Raw genomic sequence first — 12,052 nt, 5'->3', positions numbered from 1 at the left:
GTATTTTTTTTTTTTATCCATTATAGTATAATATTAACTTAGATGTTTAATATAACAGTTCTCTTATGCCTTTGAAACTGTCAGTAAATTGTTTGGGAAACAGAAAAAACTCCGACTCTGCAATCCCTTCCAGTTTCCTACTGAAACTTAGCCATATTTGATTTATGTACCTTTACTTCTTTTAAATATATTAACAAAAATTTCTGTTTGGTTAAATAGATAACAATCCACTATAAACATACGTTTTTTATCAGATTGTAAGTATGTCATTTTATTTATTATCAAAAAAGAAAGTAGTTAAAAGCAGTATGAAATAAGTTTAAAATACATTACTTTAAAATAATTTTGGTTTGTTTTGTCATTTATAATTATTAGTTTTGTTATAACTTATTAAATTACAAAATTTTATTTAATTATCTCCAAAATTACCAATAAAAAAAAATTACTCCTTATAAATTATTAGTATTGTGCAAAAAATACATAAAATAGATTAGTACTTAAACAATAAGTTATAAATTTGTTATGAAATAACCAGTTATCAATGAAAAGACTTTCCTAAATGATCACTCTTATGATTATTACTTCTCTCTCAATTATTAATCCATCTCTAACGTTTACTTTACTCAAGATTGTTATAAATTACATGTTTTTATAAAATATTTGAATATTATTGTTTGATTTAATACAATTGCTATTTATAAATTTTATATGTATGTATAGTATATCTGAGTATATGCTGGGTGTATCACAAAGTTCTCCCAGGATTTTCATAACCTAATCTACTCGTGAAAATAATGGGAAAAATACGTATAACATATGCCCTAAAATGCTTCATTTGTGAGTTAACGGCTAGTGAAAGATTTTATTTGGATTTCAGCTACCTTAGTGAAATGAGGTCATACTGAAATTTTTAGGACGTTAATTAACCCCTTACTAGTTTTTGACAAGATAATTTGTCATTAATTACCGTGATAAAAATTGCCCTTGATGAAATAACTTGTCATCCACTTTTTTGCTGAAAAGTACCTCTGACGAAATAATTTGTCATTATGACTTGACCTATTTTATTCTCTTCTTTTTGGCAAATTACTCCAGTGCGTGTAAGCAGTTTAATTTTTACTCAGTCAAGCGCTTGTACCATATCGCTCCTCTATTTTATACGTCTCGTTTCGTATCCTGAACAGCTATACCATGCATTTGTTTTTGTTGTTTTGATCATTTTTGAGTTGCGTATGTGTTAGTTTTATTATTTCTTTGTGTTATTTATTGTTTTTTTTTTTTTTTAGCGTTATAATTTTAAATTGTTTTCATGTAATTTTCATGTCATATTTTTATTTCCAACTGTTTGTGTCTGGGAATGTTACTATATATAAATACGAAATAACAAAGTTGTTTACTATAACCTAATTTTTTTTTTAACCTAACTTTTTTAATTTTTTATATAATAAAACGATCTTTATGATGTTATTTAAATTACTTACTAATATTTTACAATGTTATTATTATGATCATTAGGTATTGTAAGTGATTATTTATTAATACAAAATTACCTGTTAATCACATGTAAATGATGATAGTGATATAATTGAACTTTGACATTTTATTTTTTATATTGCATAACAAAAAAGTACATAAATAGGTCCTTAAATTAAGCTCACCTGGCTGGTGGTCTAGTGGTGAATTCATCATTGCAAATCAGCCGATTTCAAAGTCAAAGAGTTCTAAGGTTCAAATCCTAGTAGAGGATTTGAATACTAGATCGTGGATACCGATGGTCTTTGGTGGTTGGGTTTCAATTAACCATACATCTCAGGAATGGCTGACCTGAGGATGAACAATACAACTAACTCTTCATTTACATTCATACATATCATCCTCATTTATCTTCTGATATAATACCTTACAGTTGTTCCGGAGGCTAACTAGAAAAAAGAACTCCTTAAATTAGTCTTTTGACAAATTTCATTGCATAAATCAAATATATGTAAAAAAAAAAGAAATGGGCGGGATAAAAGGTTTAGTGAAAAAAAGGGCATAATAATATGATTTTCCACTAAAATAAAGTACCGTTAAGGAGTTAAAGACGCAAATTAGTGATTTATTATCGTTTTTAATTGAAAAATTAAATAAAATATATCCCAGAACCATATCTGTAGTAAATTTTGAGAAGTCTGGGATGAAAACCAATAAATTGAGATAAAAAAACTGTTTTTTTTTTATTGAAGTACAATAAATTTAATTAAGTGAGTAATAAACATTCAAAACTTTTAAATAAGACCTAGAAATTAATTCGTAATAAAATTGTGTGCAAGATAAATTTAATAAAATAAAGAAAAGTTCAAGATATTCAAATTTTATTTACTAACAGTAACTAGTAAATTAATAAAAATTAAATTACAAGATATTTAAGATTAAAAAATTAAGATGGCCACCTTTTTTTACATTTTTGAAGGTGAGGTTTTCAACATTTTTTATTTTGTAGAATAAGATACTAGTCTTAGATTTGCCGAATCTAATTAAAGTAGGCTTACCCATTCATAAGAAATATTTTTTTTGTTGAAAATCACAAAATGGTGTCCAAAAGGATAACAAAGCAAAATAGGACTTACGTTGATGTGAACTTTTTTACTTATTTTGGTGTCCTGAAATCAGTTCCTGAAGTTCACAGTGAATACGTCCTAGAACACCCGTATATATAACTTTCTGAAAATTCAAATAATTCAGCATACTGACCACTACCAATTAACCTCAAAAAACAACAAATTAACCACCAAACACAATAACAGAAAAAGCTAAAGAACTAATATTAATTTTCAACTTTTGTAGGATCCTGCCCATCAGTCTATACATAATTGTACAATTACATCAAAAAACTTAAAACTTTAGAAAACATAAATACACCAACAAAACCTGAACAGCACAACTTCACTGCCAACTGGAATGATTTAAATTTAAAACATCACGTAATTATGTTCCTATATTAAATAAGTAGGATATAAATAATACTATATATAAAATTATATTTAATTTGTCATAAAATATAAATGGTTGAATAATGTCATTATTGTATATTAAGATTAGATTAAAGAATTTAAGGGATAATTTTTATGTTTTAGAATTCCCTTTGGGTCACATGACCCAACTTTATTTAGTTGTTGATCGAATCATTACTCACATATTAGGTTAAAATAATTTACAGTCTTACGTGACATGGGTTCCTTTTCAGAATTTCTGTTACAATTAAAAAGTTAGATATTTCTCTAATTTTAAATTTTTTAAATTCTTTTTAAAATCTGCAGGTGACACAAATGACAACGTTATCGTTTTAATAAATCCTTATAACTGTTTTAATCTATAGTTTAACTAGTCATGCATAAAAAATCTTAACTTGAATTCTATACAGAAGAATTGAGAGGAGAATGGAAGAAGTGTTAGGTAGGAGAAGCCCAATTTGGTTTCAGGAGAAGTATAGGGACAAGGGAAGCAATTTTAGGCCTCAGATTAATAGTAGAAGGAAGATTAAAGAAAAACAAACCGACATACTTGGCATTTATAGACCTAGAAAAGGCATTCGATAACATAGACTGGAATAAAAGTAATGAAATGTAGTAGAAATAACAAAGATGGACCATTAAATGTGAAAATAGGAGGAGAAAAGATTATGGAGGTAGAGGAATTTTGTTATTTGGGAAATAGAATTACTAAAGATGGATGAAGCAGGAGCGATATAAAATGCCGAATAGCACAGGCGAAACGAGCCTTTAGTCAGAAATATAATTTGCTTACATCAAAAATTAACTTAAATATCAGGAAAAGATTGTTGAAAGTATATGTTTGGAGCGTTGCTTTATATTGAAGTGAAACTTAGACGATTGGAGTACCTGAGAAGAAAAGATCAGAAGCTTTTGAAATACGGTGCTACAGGAGAATGTTAAAAATCAGACGAGTGGATAAAGTGACAAATGAAGAGGTATTGCGGCAAATAGATGAAGAAAGAAGCATTTGGAAAAATATAGTTAAAAGAAGAGACAGACTTATAGGCCACATACTAAGGCATCCTGGAATAGTCGCTTTAATATTGTGGAGGGACAGTAGTAGGAAAAAATTGTGTAGGCAGGTAACATTTGGAATATATAAAACATATTGTTAGGAATGTAGGATTTAGGGGGTATACCGAAATGAAATGACTAGCATTAGATAGGGAATCTTGGAGAGCTGCATCAAACCAGTCAAATGACTGAAGACAAAAAAAAATTGTTTAACGGTATCCTACATATGATAAGGTAATATAATTTATTTATCTAGTGTCTTGGTGGTATGGCTTTTTTTTCAATTATTAACAAGTTTTTTGTCACTTTGGGACCTTACATTTTATTTTTTTTAATTTATATATTTTATGCCTTTTAGTAAATCTTACTTTAATACATTTGAACAAATTTGATATAGTTTACTCCATTATTGCGTAATGATGATTACAAAATTATAATTTTTGTAGCCATTTTGCGGTGAACCCGATGGCCAATCGCAACCATTCATGCATATTTGTACCACTAACGATTCTTAATCAAAATCTGAGACCAAAAGTGTTCACATATGCATAATTAATTCAATAATAAACTGCTTGTTCGTTAAAAATGTACAGAATTAATTTAATTAGTAATACATAAATAAATAAAGTTATACATGTGTTACACAAAAATTTAGAATGTAATTATTTATAATTATTATTTAGATTGCAATTGTGAACAAGATCAAAATTTTCTTTAAAAAAAAATTGGGTCTAATTTCACTTCCTTGATCAGATGACATTTTTACGAAAAAAATTATGCAGTACCTAAAGTATAATTGAAAAAAAAAAATCAAAATTCTAAGCAAAGGTTACCGTTGATTCCCTTAAATTGAAAGAAGTTTTTAACATGAAAGTTTAAGTTTGACTTAGAATATGATTGTTAAAAAAATAAAAATATTTTTAGTAAAAAAATTTGGGTCGCATTTTTTACCCCCTTGCTTGACAGCTTCATTATATAACACTTTTAATAACAGCCATAATTTGAAAAAAATATGAGAAATTATTTTTTAAAAAATGTAATTCATATTAGGTCTACTGGGAATCCCTTTTTTTAAAGTTCCGATGTTATGTACATTAATATTAGATACAGTCGGATTTCAATCTTGAAAATTAAAGTTTAAAAAATGAGAATTTATTTTGTAACCCATAAGGGTCATTCAATAATTAAGACATAGATTGCTGTAAACATAAAATGATTTATCAATGTGACATTTTTTTCACTGGTTTAAGGTAATCTCCAGCAATGTTAATACGCTTTTTTCATTTCTGAATCGGTTTATTTATGCCTGCTGGAAAGAAATTTTTGTCTCTATGTTTGATCTAATTTAGCACGTTTTCTTTGACATCATCATTGCCATTAAACTTATTACCACGTAGCACCTCTTGGAGTGGATGAAACTAGTGGAAATCTGATGGGAACAAGTATGGAGGTCGAGGTAGCACTTGCCAATGCAATTTGTAGATGGTTTCTAAAATTATCTGAACAGTGTGAGACTGGGTTTTATTGTGAAACAGAATGATGCCTGTATACTGATACCAGGGTATTTTTTCTACACTGCTACCTTCATTTTGTCGATAAGCATTTAACAGTAATATGTGCTGTTTATTGTTCACTGATTTTCTAGAAAATTGACTTAAACCTCCAGACCTTTTACATTCCAAAAGATTGTCATAATCAATGATTTCTCCTGCTGATGGTTGGGTTTGTAAATTTTTTCTTGACAGGTGATTTCATGTGCTTCCATGCCATGCTCTGTCTTTTTGATTCTGGTTCGTAATGGTGAATCACGGATTAGATTACTGTGCAAAAAAGCATCACCTTCTTACCCGTACTGTTTTTTCAGCTCTGTACATATGTGAAGTTTTTCTCCTTATGGCGATTTGTCCTCCCATCTCAAGCTTGATGGTGATAATGTTTTGAAATCTACCAACACTTACTTGTTATTATTTTCCAGCTATTATCGCAACTGTAATCTGTCAGTCTTCTTGATTGAGAGAGTCTTGCGAGTTTCAAGCGCTGGAGTTGAAACTTCAATCGGATTTCCAAAACAGGTGTTCATCAGCCACTGAAGTTCGACCATATTTAAATCTTTCTGTCCACTTTTAAAAATTTCTGTGTACAACTCTTTCTCTGTATTGTTTAGTTATATAATAGTAAATGTTAACCGGTTTTTCACCTCAGGAAGCAAAAAACTATTTATTGCATACTGTTCCAACTAATTTGTAAACTTCAAGAGGACTTGCCATCATAAAATCATAGAGGTTATAAAAAAAAATTTTCCGGAAACAGCTGATCAAAAATTATCACAGGGTTACCAACTTACTGTTCTGAAAGTATATGACTCTCGTAAAATGGAACGATGTAGAAAACATTACTTTTTTTCAGTCCTTATACAACTCAGTTTTAAATTTTTTATTTTTATGATTCGTATGATTTTGGTTTGATCAATAATTAACTCTAGAAAATGCCTAGTTTTTTTATTAATCAGTTGAATATCATTAATTTTTTTTTATTACAGGATCTTAAACATTTGCATCGCGCTGCATGTTTTGGAGAATGGTGTACAAACTGGCCAGCTAATCAGAATTTGCCTCCAGATCGGCCATTTTCATTATTTGAAGGTAAGATATTTGATCGCTCAGTAATTTTATCTTAACATGTAAAACATCTTATTTATTAAAAAACCAATAAAATTTTTACCTGTTTTATTGTTGATTTGCATAATACGAAAGGATTTTTTATAATTTTGTTTTTAAACCATTTTTTTAAGGTTTACTCTTAGTTTAAGTTATCCTCATTTACAATTAAGTCACGAGTAAAATAAATAAGCTTTTGTTGGTCTATATCATAATAACAGTTAAAAACTCTGTAGACATGTTAGTGATATTAGTCAGAGATATGTAGCATCAAATTATTTTTCTCATTAAACAGAAACCTTTTTGTTTATAAAATTAAAATAAATTGCAAACAAATTTTTTTAATTATTTTTTTCAAATCTTCATGGAAATGTTTAGACTAGAATATAAGAAACAAACATTTTAATTTAACATGTTTTATGTGGACAGTTTAAACACTTCTAAACTAGTTCTCTCCACATCATGCGTGAACTAGCTATTCCTGTTCTAACGTTACATCACTTCTACTACTTGTATTGACTATCATCCTTTACAAAATTATTATTTTTTTAAAATCAGATTTATTTATAAACGTTTTTGAAAAAATATGTAGTTAAAAAGGTATATTTTAATTTTTTATTTGGTAATGTTTAGAAAAGTTTTTAAATTATTCACAAAATACGAGGGTAGGTCAATTATTACCCAATATTTAGTTATATTTTTGTTTATGTTTATAGTACTGTCGTGTTGCATAGATGCTGCATACGTGGTTTAATTGTTGTTATGTCTGTGCTGGTTTGATGCTGGTAGGTTAATTCTATTATCACTGCCCTGCCATTAACCATGGCTGCTCCGCTTTCTGTTTTCACCAAAGCAGATCAACGTTCAGTGATCTGTTTTTTGTGGTTGGAAGGTGTATCATGGGCCAAAATTCCACAAATGAGGAAAACATTGAGCATCTACGTGACACGAGTTTCTTAGACAGACGAGTAACTATTGATGAAGTGGCACATCGTCTGCAAATTAGTCATGGTTCTGCCTACAAAATCGCCCACAACAGACTTGGGTTTCATAAAGTCTGTACAAGATGGATCCCAAAACAACTCGCACAGTTGCATAAACAAACGCGCTTGGACATCTGCCAAAAACATTTGGATCGCTATGGTAACAAACGGGACATCTTCTTAGACAGAATCGTCACTGGTGAAACACGGATCCATCAGTACGAGCTGGAGAGTAAATGGCAGAGTAGAAATGGAAACATCAAAATTTGCCGTGCAAAAAAAAGTTCAAGACCCAACCATCTGCAGGAAAACTGATGCTTAATGTTTTTTGGGACTCAACAAGGCCCAGTACTGGAACATTATGAGAAAAGGAGCACAACAATAAACAGTGCACGTTACAGTGAGATGCCTACTGCCAAGTTGAAGCCTGCAATTCGAAGCAAATGCCAAGGACTGCTGTTGAAAGGTGCACGACAATGCCCATCCACATACTGCTGCCCGCACTGCTGAAACACTCCAGAAACTCAACTTTGAAGTACTGGCTCATCCTCCATATAGTCCAAATCTTGCCCCTTCTGACTACCACTTGTTTGGTTCACTCAAAGAAGCATTAAGTGGCCGTCGATTTACCTCGGACAAAACAGTGAAAGACCTTGTAGTAGTTTGCCAGAATTTTCCCGGCTTTGACATGAATCATTTCTTTGCCGCCTTTCATCTTTCTTTAATTTTATTAAAAATTTAATATATTTTCTAATTAATAATTGATGAGAAAATGTAATTTTGTTTTTTTTTTTTTTATAGGCATTGCAGGTATTATTTACTTTCTTACTGATCTGAAGGAACCTGTTGAAGCAGCATTTCCTGCATATACATTATTATAAAATGGTTATGATTATTTACTTTACATACACACATATTATTTCTCTTTTTTCCATTAGAAACGTCAAATTCATTGTTAACAAAATAATTGCCTATACTTCGCTGTTACATTCTCTTTGAAGAGATTAGTGAGATGTATTTAGAATGCTCAACTTTTAAAACTAGACTTGTTTCAGTTATCAATTCTTGATTTCAGTTTTTTTTTTTGTTTACAATGATTTTGTTACATTTAAGAGGTTGGTAAAACGGTGGAATGTGAGAAATGAAATCTTTCCTGCATAAGTGAGTAGCTAATCTCTGACTAGAAGTGATCATTTAAGTTTGCAATTTATTGTTCAAAATGTTACACAGTTGGAAAAAAAGCATTAGTTTATTATAGAATGTTAAGGTGACATGTTTTCACTGTCTATGATAATTTGATAACTATGCTTTATTAGTTGAGCATTCAGTAAAAAATAAAGAGATTTTTTTAAGTATTATAATTTATTTATTTATTTGTTTGTTACTAAATATCATTTCCTTACTTTGGTTATTAACCACTGAAAAATGCCAACTTGAAATTTCACTCTGTATTCTTTCAGCTTAAGTGATTAAGAAGATGGATTTGGCTGTTGACTTTTACCCTTACTTTTTATCCTTTAGCTTCCAAGATTTTTTTCTTGATATGTTTCAGGTTTATCAAATTGTAAAGGATACAGTTTACAATTATATCAGTAACCTCGATAAATATTTAATTTACAGATTAAGGATAAAATTATATCAATAAACTGTTAAAAAAGTGGTTAAATGTGTTGTGTTTCTTAGTATGGCTGTGAGATCGAAAAGAGTAAGGACAATCATGTAGGATTCAATAATTGAAGTTAATTCTGCATTTTACTAAATTTGATGACCAGTGTTATAAATTGACAAGATTTTACAAAATTATTCTGCGTGTTAAGTGCCATAACTGTAATTTACAATTGTGTCATGTATTAAACTGCTCTGCTAGTCACTGCAAAAAAAAAAGTAACAGACATTTTCAAGAATAACAAGCATACCATACCAACATTGCTAGGGAGATTTAAAAATGGAGAAGTTTTCCTTTGCTATCTTCACAGGGCAAGATATATAATTGCATTTCAGAATGCCAAGATTGCCATAATACAGGGTTATCATAAAAGAATGGTGCGGTTTTGAACATGGTTTAAATTAAAACAGAATTACTTACAGTTTATGTTTTTTATTATTCAAATTTGTCATCTCGAAACATTTTTTTACATAATTAATAAATTTCAATATGTGCGCCCTTAGTCGCTCGACAAATGTCCAAATGATACTCAACTTCTCTCCAAACATTAGTTAACATTTCTTCGTTAATGGTTGTCATCACTTTATTAATCCTGTTTTTTAAGCGGTTTAGGTCGCAAATTTTTGTGTATAAACAATGCTTTTGATGTACCCCCGCAAGAAAAAATCGCAAGATGTCAGGTCTGGACTCCTTGGAGGCCAAAGTATGGGTCCTTGCCGGCCTATCCATCGATCTCCAAATTTTTCGTTCAAAGCATCCATGACCGATGCATTGAAGTGCGGGGGAGCACCGTCTTGTTGGAAGTGAAGTTGATGAATGTTTTCGAGTTCATCCGGCTGAGGAAAGCAATAATCTGTTAACATGTCAAGATACGCGACTCCATTAATTGTTTTTCCAACAAAGAAGAAAGGCCCTATTACATGATTTTTCATCGCACCACACCAAACATTAACTTTAGGTGAATCGCGTTGTTTCTCATAATTGCGTGTGGGTTTTCAGAGCCCCATATCCGTGAATTGTGTCTGTTAACGCATCCGTTCACATGGAATGTAGCTTCATCTATAAAAATTATATCGTCAAAAACAATTCGTTTTCACTTATTCTGTCTGACATTTCAACAGTGAAATTGTAATGTTTTACACCATCATCGGGTTTCAATTCCTGCAGTATCTGGATTTTATAAGCTTGTAATTTCAGTTTTTTATGTAAAACTTTGTGAACTGTTGATTTTGGAATACCTAATTCGACACTTCGATGGGGAAGGACTTCCCAGGACTTCTAGTTGCCGATCGTCTAATTAGTTCAATCGTTTCTTCCAGTACACTTGGTCTGCTGGTTGATTTCTGTTTCTTAATCGATCCAGTTTCTTCTAATCGTTTTAACCGACGTGTTATGTTATTTTTGTGTGGTGGATCTCTTCCGAATTCACGTTGAACTAAAATTACGGATTTTAATTCGGCGATCAATAAAACACACTTTGCTTTGTCTTTATCCGAGAAGTAACTCGCTAAACTCACCACAACAACAATACAAGAACTGACGTAGTTACAACTGCTGATAAACAAACATTTGGGTTGGAGGCTTTCAGGGATACCAATATAACATCTAGAAATTTCTGTACACTCTTCCTATGAATTACTGAAACCGTACCATTCTTTTATGATAACCCTGTATAGGTACTGAATATTTGCTTCAATCATGAGTAATCAATTTTAATCTGTTTTTTAACTTTTGCACCTCGGGTTCTTATATATGCATCAAAGATACAAAAAACACTGTAATAGTGTAAACCAACAAATATTCTTTCTGTTGTAAAGATGTTACATACTCTGTTTAAATTCAGCTGGAAAAATTATTGTATATTTAATAAAAATACTAGGTGCTGTTTGCAGTCAAGGACATCAGTATCGTGAGATAAATCTAACCGCTTTTTTTATACTGATTCAGTAACAAATAAATATATATTTAAAAAAAAAAAATAAAGTAGATTTCAATATCTTGTAAATCTGGAAATCACTAGAAGCCAAGACTAGGCTATAGAATGGGCGGTCAGAAACTTCTTTCCTAGGTAAATGTTAAAGGAGTCATTTTTTTTATTTTACCTGCAGTATATGGGGCCAGGCATTGATCTAGAGAAGAATCACATCAGCAAACAAATAGGTCTCCTCTAGAAGTTAGAATCGCTTGATGCGATCACTTTAAAAATGCTACAAGGAGTGAAATCAATTGGGTTCTAGATTATCTTAATGATTTTCTGAGTTCAGAACATCAGCTTAAACCTTTTAAGTTTTGTTGATGCACGAAGTTGATACTGTTCCATAGAATATTACCGTTTGCTTTCTAATATTGTAGAAAAAACTTAACTTCATAGCCTGTCATATAATTTACATAAGAAATTTCAACTTCGCTTTGATAAGCAGTCCAAAACTTATGCATATGGAATCCACATCAAATAAATTATTGCACTGTGCATTCTGTTCTGGTTTATACTATGAAAATTTTCATTGATGTTATTAATTATATATCATTAATGTTACCTGATAAAAAAATTGATATGACTTGGAAAATTGTCAATAATGATAGATATTATTCTGGGTATTCAGATTGATGTCCTGTTAATTCATAATGAATTAACAGATATATATATTTTTTTTAATGAAATATCAAACAATAAAAGTTACTTAATGTAATGCAAGT

The 12,052-nt window shown here is 30.3% G+C and overlaps 1 protein-coding gene across 1 annotated transcript in view; it reads left to right on the top strand.

Moving 5' to 3' along the window:
- Positions 1–9,044, top strand: part of LOC142333867 (lanC-like protein 2) — a 67,045-nt gene extending 58,001 nt beyond the window's left edge. The window contains exons 8-9 of the mRNA XM_075381436.1: positions 6,589–6,691; positions 8,491–9,044. Coding sequence (XP_075237551.1) covers positions 6,589–6,691; positions 8,491–8,570 — 183 coding nt within the window. The 3' untranslated portion in view covers positions 8,571–9,044. The remainder of the gene's footprint in view (positions 1–6,588; positions 6,692–8,490) is intronic.
- Positions 9,045–12,052: the final 3,008 nt, after the last annotated feature.

This window comes from Lycorma delicatula, chromosome 13 (assembly GCF_047948215.1).
Source record: "Lycorma delicatula isolate Av1 chromosome 13, ASM4794821v1, whole genome shotgun sequence".
Lineage (NCBI taxonomy): Eukaryota > Metazoa > Arthropoda > Insecta > Hemiptera > Fulgoridae > Lycorma > Lycorma delicatula.
Note: the sequence above shows the minus strand (reverse complement) of the source record. Positions and strands in the feature narration are given on the sequence as shown.